Source organism: Delphinapterus leucas, chromosome 18 (assembly GCF_059928025.1).
Source record: "Delphinapterus leucas isolate spDelLeu-1000000601 "Yukka" chromosome 18, BTC_Dleu_Yukka2, whole genome shotgun sequence".
NCBI lineage: Eukaryota > Metazoa > Chordata > Mammalia > Artiodactyla > Monodontidae > Delphinapterus > Delphinapterus leucas.
Genome location: NC_143146.1, coordinates 10,928,042 through 10,951,794, shown reverse-complemented (window position 1 = coordinate 10,951,794; position 23,753 = coordinate 10,928,042). Strand labels below are relative to the sequence as shown.

The window sequence follows — 23,753 nt, the reverse complement described above, 5'->3', positions numbered from 1 at the left end:
TGCATGATACTGCCAAAGGCATCCACGACATAAACAAGGTTCAGAAACCCATTCTGGTAGGAAGAGACAAACAATGAACAAGATCGAAGTAAATCATATCCTGTTGTGGAAGGTGATAAACAATATAAGAAAAGTAAAGGAAGAAAGGAAGAGACATGGGGAGTGTTGGAGGGAATTCCCATTCTAAGCAGGATTGTCAGGGCTGTCCTCGCTGAGAAGGCACATTTGAGTGAGGAGGAAGAGTGTGGGGATTAGGATCCAGGCAAGGGAAGAGCAAGTGTGGAGGCTGTGACGCAGTAGCGTGTCTGGAGAGATCCAGCGCTGGCCAGCTGGTGGGGGCAGGGGGAGGAGTAGAAGGAAATGGGGAGCCGATTGTGTAGGACCTTGTAGGCCATTCTTAGTGAGATGGGGGGCTACTGGAAGGTTTGCGTAGGGAAGTCACAATCATGGAACTTCAACAAACTCCTAACATTATTTACATGTTTTGAATTATAAAAATTTTCAAACGTGCAAAGATGTAGAAGAATACAATGAACTTCTATATATGTATCATCCAGATTTACCAGTTGTCAAGATTTTGCGACTTGAGTTTTAAAAGGATCACTGGTTGCTCTCTTGGCAGTAGACTTAACAGGGGGCAGAATCATGAACTCTGGAATCAGGGAAACCCGTTGGGTTGAAATAATCCACGCAAAATAATGGTGATGGTGGCTTTCACCAGTGTAATGGTGGAAGTGGTAAGAAAGAGTTTAATTCTGAAAGTAAAGGCAACAGGATTTTCTGAGTGATTGGATATAGAGTTTGAGTACTTGAGGATGACTTGCAGGCCCTGTTTAAGTTACCTTATTTTTTTGCTCTTATTCTCTCTTTGGCCTTAGTGTTGATTTATAAGAATTAAATGGATATGCTGCAACACTAATTTACTTGAAAATTTCTTAGGAAATGCCAAAGAAGTTAAGGTCAGAGTGAGGGCGTTTATCTTCAGAACTGAGATGCTTAATTGAAGAATGGTCTGCTTCTTAGCCTCTCTCTGGAACTCTTTGCCTGGCGTGGTTCCTTTTGATAGTGGAGACTTGCAGAGCATTGGTTAACTATGTGAAATGTTTGAAGTTGGGCTGGCTAGTTGTTGTGTGTGGGTTGAAGCAGGCATAAGGGTAGGAGGCATACTTAGCCCCATTTTTACCACATAATTCGTCTTATTTGACTTTTGAAGTTCAGGTGTTGAAGCTATCTCTTGTGCTTTATTTGTAACCCCTGTGAGTTAGTGGACGTCTCCATGGTTTGGTTGGGCTTCCTCACGGGATGGTGACTTTAGACTTCTTACACAGTGACCCAGGGGTCCAAGAGTATTTGTTTCAAATGCAAGTGGAAGCTGTATCACTTTTTATGATCCAGTCTCATAAGCCCACAGCTTGCCTTCACCATATTTTGTTGATTACAAGTGAGCACAAATTCTACCTGAATTCAAGGGGAGGGGCATTAGACTTCACTTCCTTGTGAAGGAGTGGCAAGTTTCTTAGAAGAGCATATGGAATGGGAGATGCTGTTGTGGCCATGTTTGGAAAAGACAATCTGCTACAGTCTATTGGTAGTAAAGAATGAGGTAATAAAGATGTTAAACACAACTTAATGGTTTTATAAGAGATGTGTATTTTGTGAACTCTTAATGTTTTTTTACCAGTGTTTTCCCCTTTTATATGGCACTTATATAGCCATTCCACTGAAAGCCTTAGCACTTATTTTTCATTATTGTTCTTAGGATCTCATATTTGTTATCAGTCATTTCTCCAGGGCTACTCTTAGTAACATATTCTTTTATGGTAGGATTACTGTTCAGTTTCTTGGCAATGAGATTTACTGTGCTGCTTTTAACCAATGGATTTTAATTTAGAATTCAGTGATTTTGGAAATTGCTGTATCCATATATTGGGCATCTTTGGTAAATAAGTTAACCCTTTCTTGGTCAGTAAATGTCACATTGTTTCAAAATATTTTCATATAATTAGTAAAAATACATACATAAACAATTTTCTACCTAAAATTACTCTTTTCAACTTGATAAATAAGCCATCTCTAAAACTTTGTTGAAGTTAACAAAGGTATAACATTATTTGATATAATGATACAAGACCCTCATTTTAAAAATTTGCTCTGTATCCTCTGTTAATTTGGAAAAATCAAAACTTTGGAAAAATTGAGAGAACAGTCCAGAAAACACCCATATATTTGTCTTCTGGTGTCACCAACTGTTAATATCGTGCTGCACTGCATTTACTCCTTCCTCCCTCAAGGAAGACATTTTTGTGCATAATCCACAAAAATTTTAACATTCTTCAGATGGAAAACTTAGTAGCCATTAATTGCTTTATTCTTTTTTTTTTTTTAACGTCGTTATTGGAGTATAATTGCTTTACAATGGCGTGTTAGTTTCTGCTTTATAATTTTGCTTTATTCTTTTATCTTAAGGAGTGTGTCCCTCTTGTAACATCTTCAGGGAAGTAACATCTATACTTATCTTAGAATCTTTAGAACATCTGAAAGATTTTAAAAAGTACAGTGTTTGTTGTATAATAAATTAGGGTAAGAGTCATGGAGGTTGTTGAAAGTAGACTCAGATATTTTCATAATAATCTCTGGCTTTCTTTTCCTTATCCCTATTTATTTATTTAACATCTTTTTTGGAGTATAATTGCTTTACAATGGTTTGTTAGTTTCTGCTGTATAACAAAGTGAATCAGCTATACATATACATATATCCCCATATCTCCTCCCTCTTGGGTGTCCCACCCTCCCTATCCCACCCCCCCATCCCACCCCTCTAGGTGGACACAAAGCACCGAGCTGATCTTCCTGTGCCATGCGGCTGCTTCCCACTAGCTATCGATTTTACATTTGGTAGTGTATATATGTCCATGCCACTCTCTCATTTCATCCCAGTTTACCCTTCCCCCTCCCCGTGTCCTCAGGTCCATTCTCTACGTCTGCATCTTTATTCCTGTCCTACCCCTAGGTTCTTCAGAACCATTTTTTTTTTTTTTTTAGATTCCATGTATATGTGTTAGCATACGGTATTTTTTTTTGTTTCTTTTTATGGCTGAGTAATATTCCATTGTATATATATGTGCCACGTCTTCTTTATCCATTCATCTGTCAGTGGACACTTAGGTTGCTTCCATGTCCTGGCTGTTGTAAATAGAGCTACAGTGAACATTGTGGTACATGACTCTTTTTGAATTACGGTTTTCTCAGGGTATATGCCAGTAGTGGGATTGCTGCCTTATGCCAATTTAAATGAAATGTTATGGCATACATGGAAAATTGATCATGTCTACATTTTGGAGTAACCTCACTAGACTTTAGGTGTTGTGAGGGCAGTTTCTGTTTTAATTTTGTATTTCCATCACATATATATATGCACCAGGCACATAGTTTCATGAGTAGTAAGTATTTATTGAATGAATGTATTACTGAGTGCTACAAATGATCTAAATGCAGTTTTCCATGAGCTCTAAAACATGTTGGTAATGCTTTCAAATCTGATAATTTATTTGGGTGACTTTGATTTTTAAAATTTTTGGTATTTTTGATTTAAATGCAAAATGAAAACTTTAAAATCATTAGAGCAGAGACAAACTGTAAAGTACTATGTTTTTTCCTTGTGAGTCATTGTATCCCACCTAATAAAAAGTTAGTTATATGGTATTGAAAACAATGATTCATTGTGCTTTCATTTCTTCGAGGTTTGTAGTCTCCTGAGATCTAAACTCCATTCCCTAAAATCAAGGGAGTAATGGAGGACTAAGAACACGTGATACCTTTTTTCTGAGAATGCTGAGAAATAGAAATTTTTGCAATATGTTTTCAAATTTATCCTTCTAGTCTGTGTTTACTTGCAATGTTGTATTTTCCAAGCACACAAACAAATGAGATAGTTATTTCTAATATTGCCAGATGGAGCGTTTGCAAATGAAAGGATTAAAAGAATTTTAATGTTGAACATTAAATACAGGTATTTGATTTGAAGATTAAGAAACTATTAATTACATATAAAAGGAATTAAATTTTATACTCGAGTATATCAGTGAATGGAATATAACATACTCTAGTTAGTGTTAGGTAAGCAAGTTTGAGTTTTTAATAGACTGAGTGAAATTTCAACGTGTATGACTTTAGTAAGCATATTTTAATAATGATAATGTTTAAGTTATAGTTTGGAAATAAAATATACAAAGCAATAATTAAATTCATATTTTTATTTTAAAAAATCGAACCTTTTCTCTTTTAATTATTATTTTTGAACAATTTTAAAGAAGATAAAATTGTAATGATCTGTATGGATGTGTGGGAGGTCATTGCTTTTAAAGTTGTGTATTTAAAATATCAGGGAGTCTTCTTGAGGACCCTCCTTTTGTATTCTTACTGAGTATATTTGCTGCCCCAGTTGTGCAGTCGTCTAGGTCCTTTACATTTTTGTGTGCATCTTCTGACTTTTGAGTCAAATGTATATGCATTTTTATATATTTTTATTAGTGGAATTAAGGTATAGTAAGGTCAGAGAAATGAAATTTTATATGATTTGTATGGTTTATTAAAAATACCTCATTTTTAACAGTTGGTGAAATAAGTATTGGTATTCTTGTTTCTATAAAAATCTAGGATCAGGGAAATTAAAGCATTCACCCAGAGTCACAGAGCTAGTGAGTAGAAGAGTTGTTCAACCAAAATTAATTGAGTTATTTGTATATTATAAGTGAAATTTTCTCTGCTTTGTTCAGAAGTAAGCACAAATAAACCTTTAATTAGTTTTCTTTTATATTGAGGGCTGTATTTGTTTTGTGTTCATTTGACTGTTTTGTTTTTCTTTACAGGGATGGTTTTAGATTTTCATCTCAAGAAGCTGCTTCTAGTTTTGGTGATGATAGGCTACTAATAGAAAAATTTATTGATAACCCTCGTCATATAGAAGTCCAGGTTGGTACATTTTAAGATATCTTTTGAATTATTATAACTTTAAAATAATATTACTTACTCCTATTAGAAACACATCCTTTCTTACATTTAGAATGATTGTGAAAGTTCCGGTATGTTCGAATAAGTATGAAATAGAGAATGTACATAAGTTGATCGCCTCCCTTTGGAGTCTGGTATCCTTTTTTCAAAGTGCCAGAATGTTGATTGGATGGGGAATGATACAGAAGCCCAGCTCCAGAAAGCGATAGTCACAAGATGTCCGTGCAGGCAGAATATATTCTACCTAGAGGCGCACTCAGTCCCCTTCTGATACTGGGCCACTTTGGGGCATCTTTAAAAGAAAAGTGCCTGACCTGGACGCTTATATCATTTCAGTTCACAGATGTCTGTGTGGCTTATTGTGGCAGGTGTTCTGCTATTGGATAGAGATGAATAAATCATTTCTTCTACTCAGATTAAGATTGTAATCCATCTTTTAAAGTGGTTGTGGAGGTGTGGCTTTCAGCAAAATAAAATGTTTTTTTTCTGAAATAAAACACAGACGAAGAAGGAAAGTCTGCCGAAATTTTTGTTTTTCTGTCAGAAATGCCTTGTGCTAATTTTACACATTGTGGCTATGAATTGATATGTAACAATTGAAATTGATAAAATATAAATATCAGATTAGAAATCATATTGAAATGAAAGTATTATTATTTTTTTCTTAATTTTGTGTGGATAGAGTTCCAGAAAATTAAATAAAAGGTTATTTGCTGCCCTTGTAACTTTCTGATGGGGCATAATAAAACAAAGTCTTAGATTTTGTCATTGTGTTTTCTAAGTTTAATCATCACTTTACATAGATATTATTTCTAGTTAGGAAATCTTCATGTAGATCCTCAAATCTTCCAGAGTGGAAAAAACAAATTGCAAACATATAATCCATTTATATTTTTAAAACATTGAACGTAATGTATTTCTTTCTGAGGCTAGCAGATTTTGTTTTGTTTGTTAGTTTTTGTTTTTAGATATTCTAAATTGAAATATCACATATACAGTGAAGTCCACCTAAGTGTACAATTTAGTAAAAATTTATTTATATACATATATAACTGTGTAGCAACCATCCAGATCTGTATATGGATCATTTCTGTTATATCAAAAGATTCTTTCATACCACTTCCAGTCAGTCCTTCTCCTTAGCCACCAAAATTAACTGCTGTTCTGACATCTAATACCATAGATTGTTTTTGTTTGTTCTTAAACTGCATATAAATGGAATCATATGGTACATACTTGCTTGTGCTGGCTTCTTTCACACAACATCGTATCTGAGGTTCATGAGGCTGTGCATTATCATTCACTCAAAAATTGCTCTGTGGTGTTCCATTATTTGAATAACCTGCAATGTATCCATTTTTCTGATGGTGAACCTTTAGGTTCTTTCCATTTTTTGATGTTATGAATAAACTGCTATGTCTTTTTCTGAACGTACATACTTTCGCATATACTGAGGAGAGGGATTGTTGAATTACATGGTCAGGTTATGTTTAGTTCTGATAGATACTGTGGTTGTTCTATCAATAAAATATACTCCTGCCCATGATATATGAATGTTTCCAGTTCAGCCATCTTTTCCAACATTTGGTGTTCTCAGTTTTTTAATGTTTAGCCATGTTGTTGGACATGTAATAGTATCTCTTGTAATTTGCATTTCCCTGATGAATATTGATGCTGAGCATGTTTTTATACGTTGATTGACCAAAACTGGATATCTTATCTTGTGAAGCGACTGCTCAAGTCTCACCCTTGCCCCCCTTTTTCAAATTAGATTTTTTGGAATTACTGAGTGTTCAGGGTTCTATATCTGTTTTGATTATGAGTCCTTCACCATACACACACACACACACACACACCCCATATATTCCCCCCATCTGTGAATTACCTATTCACTTTATTAATAATGTCTTTCAAGGAATAGAAGTTCTCAATTTTGTTGAAGTCCAGTTTAAGTCCAATTTGTGTACCCAAGTTAGGAGCTTTATTGTTTTAGGTTTGGTATTTAGGCCTGTTACTCTCTTTGAATTTTTTTGTTTGCTTGATGTGAGATGGAGTCAAAGTAAATTTTCTTACATTCTCATACCCAATTTTTCCAGCATCATTTATTGTGGTGTACATTTGCTGTAAATTAAGTGACATTTGGTCACTGTCTTAATTATTTTGCTTTTGTAGTAAGTGTAAAAATCTGGTACTGTAAGTGCTCTAAATTTATTGTTTTTCTTCAGATAATGTTGGCTTTTTTTATATTCTTTGAGTTTCCCTATAACCTTTAGACTTTGTCTTGTCAATCTGTCTCTACCTTCTACCTACATTCCCACCCTCTTCCCACATCAGATGGGATTTGGATTATATTGAATCTAGAGATTATTCTGGGGAGAATTAACATCTTAACAATATTGAGTTTTATAAGCCATGAACTAGAATATCTCTTCATGTATTTATATCTTTAATTTCTCTCAGCATTTTTTTGCAGTTTGGAGTGTAGAGGTTTTATCTATCTTTCATTAGATTTATTCCTGGATGTCTGATAAGTTTTGACACTATTATAAATGTTATTTTCTAAATTTCATTTACCTATTGATTGTTGCTTATATGTAGCAACAATTGAATTTTATGTATTAATCTTGTATCCAGTGTCCTTTTTAAATCCACTTGTCTATTTTTTGTGTTTTGGTTATCTATTGCTGAGTGATTAACCATCCCAAAATACAGTGATTTGAAACATTTAAGGTTGTACAACAGTGTGAATGTACTTATTTAATGCCACTGAGTTGTACACTTAAAAATGGTTACAGTGGGGCTTCCCTGGTGGCGCAGTGGTTGAGAGTCTGCCTGCCGATGCAGGGGCCGCAGGTTCATGCCCCAGTCCGGGAAGATCCCACATGCCGCGGAGCGGCTGGGCCCGTGAGCCATCGCCGCTGAGCCTGCGCGTCCGGAGCCTGTGCTCCGCAACAGGAGAGGCCACAGCAGTGAGAGGCCCGCGTACCGCAAAAAAAAAAAAAAAAAAGTTTACAATGGTAAATTTTACCTATATTTTGCCACAATGAAAAAAACTGCACAACATTTAACTATTTCTTATAATTCTGTGGGTTGATTTGGTTCGGCTGGGCACATCTTTTGCCTCACTAGGTGTCTGTCCACTGGGGCAGTAGTCATGTTGGGGCTTGACTGGTTTGGAACATCCAACGTTAGTGCCTTGGAGGATTGACTTGAAGGTGAGGTCAGCCAAGACATGGGACAGCTGGGCCTCTCTCTTTCTCTCTTTATTCATTCTTGGGGCATTTCCACATGACTTCTCCATGTGGAATTTCTATCAGGATATCCAGACTTCTTATATTGAGTATCAGAGCTATGTGAAGTAGCCATTCTGTCTTTTAAAGTTTAGGTGGCACAGGAGCACTTTTGTGGCATTTTGCAAGTCACTTGGCCAGCCTAGAATCATTGCCATAAGTGCTTATGCAAGGGTGCGCATACCAGGGTTTGTTATATTCAGGGCTATTTTTGGATACTAGTTATCACAACCCTTTCTGCGGCCCCCAATGCTCATGTCCTTCCATAGGCAGAATATACCTACCTTCCTTCCAAGACCAGAATCTCATATTCAGACTTGGTTCAGGCATAGACGAGACTTCTTGTGTATGGTTTCTCAAGAGCAGTTTTTGTGATGTGAAGATCTCTGTATTTAAAGACAATGTGACACTCAGTTATCAAAAATACAATGATGAGTAAAGGATATGACACTGCAATGAATATCCCCTATTCAACAAGGTAGAAAAAGGGAGGCACACAGTATTCAATGGTTCTTAGCAATCGAAACCCAGAAATTTAAGCTGAGAGATCCCTTTGGAGGGTTTTGTAATAATTCTTGTGGGAGAGGGTAGCACCTTGGGCCAGCGTGTGGTGGAGGTGGTGAGATGTGATTGAATTCTGGATATTTTGTGAAGGTAGACCAGATTTTCTAAAGATCAGATGTGATGTATAAGAAAAAAATAAGGCATCAAAGATAGTTTTAGGCTTTTGGCCTGATGAATTATAAGAATGGGACTGTCTTACTGAGAAGGGAAAGACTGTGAGAGGTAAATGTTTTGGGGGGGAGGAAATCAGGGTATGAAGATGGACCAATGAAGGTTGAGATGCCCATTAGATATCAAAATGTAGGTGTTGAGTAGACTGTTGGATATTTAAGTCTGTAATTTAGGGGAGATATTTGGGCTACCCTTCCTGTAAGATCCTAGAGGTAAAATTAATTTTCCCCCCTTTTCTATATTCCCCATCTAGCACTTACTTGTGCTATTCCAAGACCACTTACACCATTTTATCTTTAGCTATCAGACTTTCCTCATAGACGAAGAAGTCCTTGAGGACAGAGGCTGGATCTTATTCATTTGTTTTCCCGAGCAACCAGGCAGTGTCCTTCACATTACTAATACTCAGTAAATGTTTGTTCAATTGTTTTAAATAATTATATTTCTACATAAGCTTTTAGTTTATTTTAATTAACCATGGCGTATATCCTGTCCGATATTTTTAAACTTAGGTGAAAATATCTCCCAGTAACTTAAATAGGCAACACAGATGTTTCCCATATCTGATCTACACTTGGAAGGTTTTTTACTTATTTTCTTCAGTTTTAATTAATTAATGTTAGATAATTTGTGCACATGATAAAGGGTATTCAATGAAAAGTAAGCCTTCTTTCACCCTTGTCTCCAAGTCCCCTGGTTTCTATCCCTAGAAGCAGGCACTGTTACTGTTTTTTGAATATCCTGCCATAGTCTGTGAAGTATATACATGTATATCAACTATTGTTTTTCACACGAGCTATCACATACTCTCTTCTTTCTTGTGCTGAAACTGTGTACTGGCAATAGGAATGGCACAGCTCTGTGTGGTTTAAACCAGGGCACTGATGGCATTTTATGGGCTGGATCCATGGATGTTAAAGGGCTTGCCATTATGTGGAGCAGTCTATTATGATAAAGCTTTTTCAGTAAGCAGTATATCTGGGAGATCTTTCCATATTCAGTACGTGCATATCTGTAAAGGGCTATATTAAAAGTTTAAAAAACTCATGATGTGTTTAAGTATTAACTTCCCTTACAAGCACTTTTTATTTATGATGTTTTCTGGTTACTTTGTCTCTTCATTTGATTAATGGAATTCCCTGGTTGTCCAGTGGTTAGGACTTGGCACTTTCACTGCCCTGGCCTGGGAACTAAGATCCCACAAGCTGCGTGGCACAGTTACACAGACTTCAGGGAAAAACAAACTTGATTCTGTGTATATTTGAATCTGATATTTTACAGTTGAAAATGTTTCTAAGAATTCTTGGTTATTGTGGCTTTATTTCTTGGAGACAAAGTCTACTTTCACTTCCACGTCAATTAGAATAAAAAAGAAGGTAGAATAAATTTAACGTTTAAAAATAGTTCTAGATGTACTTCATGCAGTCACCTTTGAGTCTTAGAAATAAAATTCCAGCTTACTGGCATTTCATTAATGTTTTCCTTTGGAAGCATTCTTGAGGTTTAGGTAGGTTTTATTTCCTAAAAATTAACCTTGTAGTCATTTATTAACTGTTCATTTTATAGTTTTATTATACTTGTTAAACCATGATCTCTTTTGATTTGATGTTTTCAGCAGCCATATAAAATATTAAGGTGACATTATCTACTGTTTATAATGCATGGGAAAACAGTGACTTGCCCAGAGAGGTGGCATAGCTGTTTGGAGCTTAAGCTAGTGCCTTGATTTTGGCTTCTAGAAGAGCTTTTACCCCCGTGAACTTAAATATATGCATTCAGTAGTATGCATCTACTCCTTAATCATGAAAATAGATTAATCTATTTCTGATCAAATATTCTATGCAAAAACATTAATAAAGAGCATGTTTTACTGTTTCCAGATTTAGCTAATAAGATATATGTTAAATTTGAATTTCAGATAAACAGTGATTTTTTTTTTAAAGTATGTCCCATTCAGTATTTGGGATATATTTTTATTAAAATTTTTATTAAAATTAAAAACTCCAGCTTATTTCCCATTATTACAAATGGGAAAAAGCATAATGTTATATATTAACCCCAGACCTTTTACCCGTTTCTTATAACAAAAATAAAGCACAGTAAAAATATCCATATATAAGTAACAGACCACATACTGGTTGTAAATGAAATAGCATTTCCTGATCAACAGACGTGATAATATTAACAACAAACAGATGTTTGTAATAATCCTTGCGGCTCTCCTTTGTGCCCTTGAAATCTAGAATATATTCCCTTTATTGATACTCATTGTCCCTCACAAAATTGGTACAATTGATTCTCATGTTTTACCCAGTGTATTGGAAATGTAAGATGAGAATTTTTTCCTCAAGTCTTTAATAGAAGTGTTCAGTTGAGTTTTGGAGTGGTAAATATAAAATTTTCCTCCACTAATGTCAACCAAAAGAAGACTGTATTTGAGAGGTATATATGTTTTATGAGGTTGGAGTATTAAAATCCAAGGGGTGTTGCGTGGAGAAAATGTTAATTGGGCACATATGCTATGGAGATGGCTCTGTAATTTTTCAAGTGGTATTATTGCTCTTTCAGGTTTTAGGTGATAAACATGGGAATGCTTTGTGGCTCAATGAAAGAGAGTGCTCAATTCAGCGAAGAAATCAGAAGGTGGTAGAGGAAGCACCAAGGTAAGAGCTTCTCCCAGGGAAACTTTATAGTAGTCTGATTTTTATATATTTCACATATTTCTTTCCCATTTTATTAGCTAAAATTGCTTTAATAGTAATAGTAGAATGCATTAGTGTGTATATATTAAAAATTCTCCTCATTGAGGTATAATTGACACATAATTCTCTCTTGAACAGCACAGTTGTTAAGGATGCTGACCCTCCATGCAATTGGAAATCCACATATAACGTTTAAAGTAAGCCCTCTGTATATGTGGTTCCTCTGTATCTGCAGTCAACTGACCTTGGATCTTGTAGTACTGTAATATTTAGTATTGAAAAGTGTAAATGGATCCTTGCAGTTCAAACCTGTGTTGTTCAGGGGTCAACTATATTATATTAGTTTAAGGTTTACAATATAACGATTCAATATTTGTATATATTGTGAAATCACCATAGGAAGTCTAGTTAACATCCGTCACCATATATAGTTAACAGAATTTTTTTTTTGTAATGAGAACTTTTAAGAGCTACTCTCTTAGCAACTGTCAAATAAGCAATACAGTATTATCTATAGTCACCATGCTGTACATTGCATCTCAACGACTTATTTATAGCTGTAAGTTTGTACTGTTTATGTCCCCCTGCCCCTCAACCGTCAATCTGATTTCTGCATCTATGAGCTTGTTTTTTTTTTTTTTAAAGATTCCACGTATAACTGAGATCATACAGTGTTTGTCTTTCTCTGTCTGACTTATTTCAGTTAGCATAATGCCCTCAAAGTCCATCCATGTTGTCACAAATGGCGAGATTTCATTCGTTTTTGGTTTTGGGGTTTTTGTTTTTGGCTATGCAGCTTGTAGGATCTTAGTTCCCTGACCAGGGATTGAACCTGCACCCTTGGCAGTGAAAGCACGGAGTCCTAACCACTGGACTGCCAGGGAATTGCCAAGATTTCATTCTTTTTTATGGTTGAATAATATTCCACTGCATATGTGTATGTGGTGTGTGTATATATATATACATATATATAATATACATACATATATATATACCACATTTCTTCATCCATGCATCAGTGGACACTTAGGTTGTTTCCATGTCTTGGCTATTATAAATAATGCTGCAGTGGACATGGGGGTGCATGTTTCTTTACAAGTTTGTGTTTTTGTTTTCTTTGGATATATACCCAGAAGTGGAATTGCTGGATCATATGGTAGTTCTGTTTTTAACTTTTAAAGTAACTTCCATACTCTCTTCCATAATGGCTGCGCCAATTTACATTCCTACCAACAGTGCACAAGGGTTCCCTTTTCTTCACATCCTTGCCAACACTTGTTATTTCTTGTCTTTCTGATAATAGCCATCCTAGCAGGTGTGAGGTGATATCTCATTGTGGTTTTGATGTACATTTCCCTGATGATCAGTGCTGTTGAGCACATTTACATGTGTGCGTTGGTGATCTGTGTGTTTTCTTTGGAAAAGTGTCTATTTAGATCTTTTGCCCATTTTAAAATCAGATTTTTTTCCTGTTATTGGGTTGTATGAATTCTTTATGTATATTGAGTACTAACCCCTTATCAGACATATGATTTGCAAATATTTTCTTCTATTCAGTAGGTTACCTTTTCATTTTGTTGATAGTTTCCTTGGCTGTGTAGAAGCTTTTTAGTTTGAAGTGGTCTTAATGTATATTTTTATAATTAAGAATTTGCCACTTGATCTTTCTCAGTACTTCAATGCATGAAAGTGAGAGAATACTTGAACAAGAAGTTGGGGTTTCATTAGAGGAAAAAGTGGGGTGATAACCCACTCTGACTCCCATAGTCTTCTAGGTAGCCTAGACCCTGTTGGTGTGTCTGAGCATGTGGAATTTCTGGGATACCTACCTTCTAGGCTCTCCAGTTGCCAAAAGTTTCATAAAGTTGATCCTGAATTTCCCGAGTTTATCCTACCATGAAAAGGCTTTTGGGACATGGTTCTTAGAGATTCCTTGATTCATCAGAACTACTTTGGGCACTTCTCCAAGCCACCTATCATGTGTTTGGTGTAGCAATTTCATGGAGCTTCATTTCTCCTTTGACGCTAGTTTGGTATTTATATATATTCTGGTTTCCTCTTAGTTCTTAAAAATCCCCAGTTGAGTGTTCATTGGTATATTTAGTAACTAGACATTAAGGAATGTAACCAATTGTAGCTTAATCAGCATAGCCAGTGTGCCTTGAAAAAATGTGCGCGTGTGATTTCTGAAAAGATTAGGTCTGAATATGAGTGGATTTTTAAAATCACAGAGTATTGTTAAAAATCAAATCCTATATCCCCCCCCAAATTATAGATTTAAATATCCAACAGTCTACTCAACACCTACATTTTGATATCTAATGGGCATCTCAACCTTCATTTGTCCATCTTCATACCCTGATTTCCTCCCCCAAAACATGCACCTTTCAGAGTCCTTCCCATCTTCACCATGCTGTGAAGAACAGCCCTTTGTGGCCTACATGGGGTGTAGCCCTTTATCTCTTGGCCCATGTAAGACGAATGGAAGAAGAGAACCAAAAGGAATGTTCTATGTCTTTAGGAAGAGTCCTAGAACCTGCCAGCGTTGTTGACTTGGCAGTGATCCGAAGTTAGGTACTTTCCTAGGGAGTCTGGGATATGTCTGTTTTCCCGAAGTCACCATGTGCCCAGCTAGTTGAATGGAAAAAGGGGACAGGGGATGATGGTAGAACAGTAATAGTCTCTGACACACCACTTTTGCAGTCTTATGTTTTCTTATCTTCTTGTCTTAACACTTCCAATATAATTAACTTTCTCTTTTTATTGGAAATCCACTCAAGTCTTACCTGGGATAGAAATCTTTCACAGACTGGGAACCTTGATTTTTATTTGTTTCCTTTCTTTCTCTAGAAATGTAAGTTTTTCATATGAACATCTCATCTATTAATTGAGAGAAAAATCCAAGGAAAACTTAAAGCAGTAGGAAAAAAAACTAGAACCGATTGTTAATAGTGACTTGATATGTATTTGTGTATTGTGAAATATTAAAATAAATGGAATATGCAGTTTTCAATTCCTGGAGTAAGAATCTCCCTCTGTGCTTTGAGTGCAGTGGTGAGCTTGCTTGCAGCTCTGAGTATCACTAGCAGAGTTTATGACAAGGGAAAGAATAAGACCAGACAGGACAAAAATAGTTCTGCTCACCTGTGCTTGATATTATCCAAATGTTACGATGTTAATCTTTAGTTGCATTTCCTTTTTTTTCTTTTTGGTTGCATTAATTTTGTCAGCCATTATTGTTGAAATGTCACCTATGCCTGTATCTGTTAGGTTAATGCAGAGCTGTTATTTATAATAGGTAGATAAGATTCATAACATCTGAATCCAATGATGAATCCTAATGTCATCAACGGGGAGACAGTATGAAGTACACTTCCCACCTGTGAAGTATCCTTGCCTCCCCTTCAACCAGTCAAACCTGAATCTATTCAAGGCTCTAGATCTAATCAGCAGTTTACAAGAAATAGAAATGTAATGTTAAAAGACCTTGTGAACATTGCATGTAGAGGAATGAGACAGGAAAATGACCAGATCCTTGGCTTAAAAAAAAAAGGAGAGGGCATTACAAGTTAAAAGCATCATAAAGATTTAAAAACCAGTCAAATGCAGTGGCTAAATCTTATTTGGATCCTGATTCAAAGTTATTAGCTGTAAAAAGATATTTACAAGATAATCCAGTAAATTTGAATACTAACTGGATATTAAAGCTATTAAGGAGTTCTTGTTAATTTTAAAAGTGTGATTATGTTATAAAAGAGTACTTATAGAAACAGATACGGAAGTTTTTTTTATGGAAGAAGTAATACCTAATTTGGGATTTGCTTTAAAAAAGAAAAAAAATGGAGTTCCCTGATGGCCTAGTGGTTAGGATTCCGGACTTTCACTGCCGTGGCCTGGGTTCAGTCCCGTCGGGGAACTGAGATCCCATAAGCTGCGTGGCACAGCCAAAAAAAAGGGGGGGAGCTGGTAGAAAAGTGGACATGCAGCATAGACAAAATAAGAATAGCTATGTAGTAATAATTGTTACATATGGGAAACAGGTATGTGCAAGTTCATTATATTCTTCCATAATAAAAAGTTCATAAAATGTCATCTAAATCTTACACATTTGAGAATAATTTTAATCCACAAATAGAAAAGTAGTCACTGTTTTATTTCTCAGAACCTTTTTTGCGTAGAAGCAAAATATGTGAAAATGCAGAAATGATTTGATAATATTCTTTTCAGGGTTCATTGAAACCCTTTTACTTGCCTGCTGGAAGGTGCTTTTTTATTGTGAAACAAAAGTTTTGAGGATTTATTAGATGTACAGTGGATTCTTGTTATTTGTGGTAGTTATGTTTTTTTAAAAAATTAATTAATTTTTGGCTGTGTTGGGTCTTCGTTGCTGTGCGCAGGCTTTCTCTAGTTGGCAGCGAGCAGGGGCCACTCTTTGCTGCAGTGCACAGGCTTCTCATTGCGGTGGCTTCTCTTGTTGCGGAGCACAGGCTCTAGGCACGAGGACTTCAGTAGTTGTGGCACGTGGGCTCAGTAGTTGCGGCTCACGGGCTCTAGAGCGCAGGCTCAGTTTTTGCGGCACATGGGCTTTGTTGCTCTGCGGCACGTGGAATCTTCCCGGACCAGGGCTTGAACCCATGTCCCCTGCACTGGCAGGTGGATTCTTAACCACTGCGCCACCAGGGAAGTCCTGTGGTAGTTATATTTTATAAAGTCACTGTGAACACTGAATTAATAAATACTGAAGCATTGCTCCTAGGGGAAATACAGAATTAAGTTTCTGTGAGCCTCTGGTCAGAACATTTTCATCAACCGATTAATACATAACCTTGTTTTGTATGTGTTTCTGTTGAAAGACACCTTATTTTAATACATACTATTGATTCATTAACCTTGAACTCACCGTCTTGGCCCGCAGCGCTATAATGCTTGCCTGAAGGAAGCTCACCTAACACACGTTTTCTCTATAGGGCACGACTTCCAATCTTACTTGGAGAAATTATGAATATATATGTTAAATTTTACTCATAGGAAACAACTACTTGTGCTAAAGTAACTGTATATTTTATAGATTGATTGAAGTTGCAGTGTAGTGTGGAAAGTTCAGATGTTTTATAAAAATCTTAAGTTGATTTATTTAAACATGTTATGCTTAATAACACAATAAGCATACATTATAAGCATATATAAAGCATATAATATGAAATCTTAAGTTGATACAGATGATCATATCTAAGTAAACTTTAAGAAAATTTTTATGTAATGCACACAAAAGATTACTTAATTTTTGTTCAAAATGTAGGAAATTACTCTTTCTTATTTGCAGCCTTTTTCTGGATTCTGAGACTCGAAGAGCAATGGGAGAACAAGCTGTAGCCCTTGCCAAAGCAGTAAATTATTCTTCTGCTGGAACCGTAGAATTCCTTGTGGACTCAAAAAAGAATTTTTATTTCTTGGAAATGAATACGAGACTCCAGGTAACAGAAACTCTGGTTTTCATTCCTCTCCACGCCTCTATACTTTTCCCTTCTTTACCACCCCTTCTTGTGTTATAAAAGCTAAAAATCAACTCCTTAAAGTGTTAGATATTTAGTTTTTATGCTTGTGCTAAGAAATCTGTTGGAAATGAGAGATAAGTATCAGGTTAATTTAATGGTCAGTGTCTAGCCCTTCTGCTTTGTTACTGTTAATACTTCATATTGGAAATTCCTTTTTTTTTTTTCTTGAACTTTCTTGATGAAGTGCATTAGTTAGGGTTCATGTGCTGATAAGAGAAACTACTCTAGATATGATAAATAGAAAGGGATTAAGGGCTTACCAGTCATTGGAAGGGATGGAGGAAGGAAGGGTATCTAGAGTGAACTTGCAGGAATGACCCTCAGAACTGGCTTCTAGAGGAACTGACACCTCTGCCACAGTTATGAGGTTGAGAAATCAAGCGGCTGCCCTGGAATTTGACTTTAGGGACATGCTTCCTCAGTTTCAGTCAATGTCTCTGGAAGCCACTGGTGCTGTAACTAGTGGCTTTATTTCCTTCCTTCTTCCCCCTTTTCTTGGATTTAAATTGTAAACTAACATACACATACAGAACATTACATAGAATACAAATGTGTAGTTGAAAAAATTATTAAAAGCAAGAGTTCACGTAAGCCTCAGTAGGATCGGGAAGTACCAAAATGCCCAGCGCTTCTTACCCTCGCCCCTCAACTTCTTCCCCTTCTCAGTGATTCCACTTCCATCTTCTTATTTACTATTCTGACTGAATTCTAAACATCTCCTTATATTTCTGGATAGCTCTTCCTTTTATTTATGCACACCTAGGAAATAGAATTAATTTTGCCTGTTTCTTTCTTAAACTTTAAATCAGTGGGATTATATTGTATGATTTTTATATTTGGTTTCTTTTCTCAATATTGTGCTTATGAGATTATACCATGAGACTGATTTTCATTTACTGTGGAAGAATTTATGTATCTAGATGCATTTTGAGACCAATGGTAATACATATTTATAGTTTGTATAGTTATTAACCTCAGTAGTTTTTGCTCAAAACTTACGATACTCCTGCTTGAAATAACTTTTTTAGCTTGTATTCTATTCTTGTGAACATCTTTAGAAGTGGCAGAATTTTGCCTTTTAAAGATTAATTTGATTTTGATTAAAAATGTCTTTATAATGAAAATGTCTAATTAGATAATTAGCTGGGAAATCATGTTTTTGATTAAAATGGAGACTATTATGTCATGATGAGACTAATAGCTTGTAATACGATTCTGAATGCAATTTGAAGTGACTACAGTATATTTTTATTTTATTCAAGGCACAATGAATACTAGATGGTTTAGTTGGGATATTTAACAGAATTTGCAAAATTAATAACCAGTGTTTGTTTAGGGCACTTTGTTACTATGTTCTGATTTTTTTTTCAATCTATTTATTTTTTATTTGTTTCTGGCTCATTTATCTCAGCCTGTAAGTTTTTTTTAAGTTTGGCCCATGGTTGTTTTTGTTATAAGACTTCCAAAAGTTGATATTTATTATCAAATAATTCTGTGTAGGGAGTCTAAATCATTTAGGTACCTACGTTTATAGTTTGTTTCATGGATGGCTTGCCAGGAAATTATGTTCAGTACCCTCAAAAAAGGTTATAAATGAATTTCAGGAAAAAATGAAATTCATAAAGAAAGTTATATTAGATCTCATAGTACCTAATTTTATGCTGTTTAATAGCACTTTTATAATTTGTCTCCCATTTAATGTGTAACAGTATCTCTTTTCTCTCTTGCATTTGCTTCCAGTGGCAGTAATCTTGTCAGTTACCAGACAAATTAATTTTGATTTTTTTAAGAAGCATCTGTGTGATGGAGGGATATTTGCTGGTGGAGGGTGAAACTGAATGGGAGCATGAAAAAGGGTCTTGGATTAGTATTCAGAAAGACATTCTTAGATATTTCAATGACGTCTTTCCGATATTGTTTAAACAATTCAAATGTCCTTTTAGTAGTAGATTTTCTGTTTCAAGTTTCTTTGCTAACCTTAAATTATAATACTTAAGGCACATTCACCACATTGTTTATCTTCTAAGATGTATGTTATCTCTAATTAGTGTTTCAGTTTGAGCCTGGAGAGCTATAATTTTCTTTGTGTTTTTTTTTTTCCTTGAAATTTCCTGATTGAACTCACTTTTTCCAGCTTTAGTATTTGTACATTTTTTCCTGGTAATAGAAATGTGAGTAGCATCTTCACTTTGCTGGATTTTCTTAAGAGCGATATTTGAAATAAATACTGTTTCTCCTTAAAGAGAAACACTGAGAAAGTCACCACGTTTGGTGCATAAATACTGGTTTTGTTCTCAGTCTGGTCAGAATTTATGTATCAGGATTATCTATGCTATCCCCATATATGTTTGTTTTTAAAGTCATTGTTTGCCTTTGCTGAAAGATAAAATTCAAATGCTTTTGCATTACAAGTCTCTTTTCTCTGTGGCCTTAATCTCTCCTTTCTTTTCCCTGAATTCAGTTTGACCTCTGTGTGCCTTTATCATGTTACCCCTTTGCTTGGAATGGTCTCTGTTCATTTCTCCTAGTAGGAGTGCACATATGTATCCACCCATGCTCACCTGTTTCCTTCTGTCTTCATTTGAAAGATGGATAGATATGGATACTTTACCAAAAAATACAGTTTTATTAAAATGTTATTTTAATGAAATAAATGATATGTAATTTTGCTTGAATAACTTTATAGTTTCCTACTTCATTGAATTGAAATACTAAGAATTGGTAATACTTGGTTAAAAGAAAATCTAAATTGTTCAGAAGAGTATACATTGGAAAAACAACTTCCCATACCACATTTTTGTTACCACAACCATGTATTTTTCCTGCAGAGACAACCTTTGTTTTACTTAAAAATATATCTTTTGTAGTATTCCATACCTAATTTAAAGCATTATCTTCTTCATTTTTGTGATTTTTAATATTCAGTTGTATGGATGTACAGTCATATAATTTCATTGGTTTCCTAGTGATAATTTTTGCAGTATTCTGCTCTAGCAAATAGTGCAATTATTGAAAGACCCTATACGTCATCATTTTGCACATGTGGAAGTAGAATTGCCTGGAAAGTGATATGTCCTTTTATAATTTAGTGAAGTATTATCAAGTTGCCTTTTATAGAAGAACTTGCCTGGCCAAAAGGCAAGTTTTGCCTTTGGATCTTTGTATGGTAGTGAAAAATGTGTCACATTTTCATTTTTCTTATTATGAGTGAGGATGAATTTTTCTTCATAGATTCCTTTACATTTCCTTTGCCCTTTGGGTTTTCTTATTGACTTACAAATGTTTTTATTTTTTTGGGAAATTAGCCATTTGTGATATCATCAGGAAGCACTGCTCCATGAATATTTTCACATTTTTAAAGAGTGAGGGCTTTCTAACCAAAGACCTCTGGCACCTGATTAAATGATAACAGCTTTAAAGATAGAGTGCTAGAGAGAAAGCCTTATCTTTCCCCAGAGCCATTTGTTGACATTCCAGATTGGTAAATAGAGGCCTTCCTCCTCTCTCCCCAGAAGGATTTGTTTACTTCCCAGAGCCAAGTTTGCTCTCTCTCCAGAGATGAAGAAGGGCAGACGTGCCAGGAACTCTTTTTTTAACAAATACATTTATTTATTTATTTATTTATTTATGGCTGTGTTGGGTCTTCGTTGCTGTGCATGGGCTTTCTCTCATTGTGGCGAGTGGGGGCTACTCTTCGTTGCGGTGCACGGGCTTCTCACTGCGGTGGCTTCTCTTTGTTGTGGAACATGAGCTCTAGGTGCACAGGCTCAGTAGTTGTGGCACATGGGCTCAGTAGTTGTGGCTCGTGGGCTCTAGAGTGCAGGCTCAGTAGTTGTGGCACACGGGCTTAGTTGCTCTGTGGCATGTGCGATCTTCCCGGACCAGGGCTCGAACCCGTGTCCCCTACATTGACAGGCGGATTCTTACCCACTGTGCAACCAGGGAAGTCCCCAAAGACTCTTATATAAGCTCTGAGATAAATATTTTTGGGGTTCTACCCCGTGATAGGTGGAAAACCCTCTGCACGCACAGGGACGTTAGACCCATGGGGAATTGGGGTGTGAGAAATGGTGTGAAGATGCTCTGTGAGTAAACAGTTGCTTCCTTCTCCAGTCCAGGAACTGTGTTTGTTTCATGGCAGGATTAACAAATGAATGTAGATATAAAATATACAGATATGATTTGTGGCTACTTTTCTCTCACCTGTTGCCTGTCTTTTGGACTTTGTATATATTTTTTCTTCCTAGGGAGAAAATTTTTGTTTTTAAATTTTGCAGTTGAATTTCTAAATCTCTTTATCATTTCTGATGTTGTAATATACTTAGACTTTTCCTACTCAATTATAATTGAAACATTTTTCTTCCATGTTTTCTTTTAGTACTAATTTCATCTTCCTTGGTGAAATTTTCAGTTCATCTGGAATTTATTTTATTTTTTTCAAATGGTTACCTGTTTGTCACAGCCATTATTGAATAATCATTCTTTTCAACATTAATTAGAAGTCATTTTCATTATATACTGAATTCCCATATGTATGCAGATGTTTACTGTTTTCTTTTTTTAACCTTTCTGTTTATTCATGTGCTGGTACCACACTATTTTAGATGTTATATCTTTTTATTATAATACAGAATCCAGTAGGAATATTCTTTCTGATTACTCTTACTTTTCCATGTGAAGTTTTTGGGTTTTTTTTTTTTTTAAACATCTTTATTGGAGTATAATTGCTTTACAGTGGTGTGCTACTTTCTGCTTTATATCAAAGTGAATCAGCTATACATATACATATCTCCCCATATCTCCTCCCTCTTGCGTCTCCGTCCCACCCTCCCTATCCTACCACTCTAGGTGGTCACAAAGCACCAGCTGATCTCCCTGTGCTGTGTGGCTGCTTCCCACTAGCTATCTGTTTTACATTTGGTAGTGTATATATGTCCATGCCACTCCCTCACTTTGTCCCAGCTTACCCTTCCCCCTCTCCATATCGTCAACTCCATTCTCTAGTAGGTCTGCGTCGTTTATCCCGTCTTGCCCCTAGGTTCTTCATGACCATTTTTTTTTTCTTAGATTCTATATATATGTGTTAGCATACGATATTTGTTTTTCTCTTTGTGACTTACTTCACTCTGTAGGACAGACTCTAGGTCCATCCACCTCACTACAAATAACTCAGTTTCGTTTCTTTTTATGGCTGAGTGATATTCCATTGTATGTATGTGCCACATCTTCTTTATCCATTCATCTGTCGATGGACACTTAGGTTGCTTCCATGTCCTGGCTATTGTAAATAGCGCTGCAGTGAACATTGTGGTACATGACTCTTTTTGAATTATGCTTTTCTCAGGGTATATGCCCAGTAGTGGGATTGCTGGGTCGTATGGTAGTTGCAGTTTTAGTTTCTTAAGGAACCTCCATACTGTTCTGCGTAGTGGCTGTATCAGTTTACATTCCCACCAACAGTGCAAGAGGATTCCCTTTTCTCCACACCCTCACCAGCATTTATTGTTTCTAGAGTTTTTGATGATGGCCATTCTGACTGGTGTGAGATGATATCTCATTGTAGTTTTGATTTGCATTTCTTTAATGATTAATGATGTTGAGCGTTCTTTCATGTGTTTGTTGGCAATCAGTGTATCTTCTTTGGAGAAATGTCTGTTGAGGTCTTCTGTCCATTTTTGGATTGGGTTGTTTGTTTTTTTGATATAGAGCTGCATGAGCTGCTTGTAAATTTTGGAGATTAATCCTTTGTCAGTTGCTTCATTTGCAAATATTTTCTCCCATTCTGAGGGTTGTCCTTTCGTCTTGTTTATGGTTTCCTTTGCTGTGCAAAAGCTTTTAAGTTTCATTAAGTCCCATTTGTTTATTTTTGTTTTTATTTCCATTTGTCTAGGAGGTGGGTCAAAAAGGATCTTGCTGTGATTTATGTCATGGAGTGTTCTGCCTATGTTTTCCTCCAACGGTTTTATAGTGTCTGGACTTACATTTAGGGCTTTAATCCATTTTGAGTTAATTTTTGTGTATGGTGTTAGGGAGTGTTCTAATATCATTCTTTTACATGTAGCTGTCCAGTTTTCCCAGCACCACTTATGGAAGAGGCTGTCTTTTCTTCAGTGTGTATTCTTGCCTGCTTTATCAAAGATAAGGTGACCACAGGTGCATGCGTTTACCTATGGGCTTTCTATCCTGTTCCATTGATCTACATTTTTGTTTTTGTGCCAGTACCATACTGTCTTGCTTACTATAGCTTTGTAGTATAGTCTGAAATCAGGGAGCCTTATGCCTCCAGTTCCATTTTTCTTTCTCAAGGTTGCTTTGGCTATTTAGAGTCTTTTGTGTTTCCATACAAATTGTGAGGTTTTTTGTTCTAGTTCTGTGAAAAATGCCATTGGTAGTTTGTTAGGGATTGCATTGAATCTGTAGATTCCTTTGGGTAGTAGAGTCATTTTCACACTGTTGATTCT

The 23,753-nt window shown here is 35.9% G+C and overlaps 1 protein-coding gene across 3 annotated transcripts in view; it reads left to right on the top strand.

Annotated features, from left to right (window-relative positions):
• Positions 1–23,753, top strand: part of PCCA (propionyl-CoA carboxylase subunit alpha) — a 352,118-nt gene that overhangs the window by 129,055 nt on the left and 199,310 nt on the right. For all 3 annotated transcript variants that reach the window (XM_022576840.3, XM_089899400.1, XM_089899401.1), the window contains exons 10-12: positions 4,869–4,971; positions 11,604–11,698; positions 17,061–17,211. In XM_022576840.3, coding sequence (XP_022432548.1) covers positions 4,869–4,971; positions 11,604–11,698; positions 17,061–17,211 — 349 coding nt within the window. The remainder of the gene's footprint in view (positions 1–4,868; positions 4,972–11,603; positions 11,699–17,060; positions 17,212–23,753) is intronic.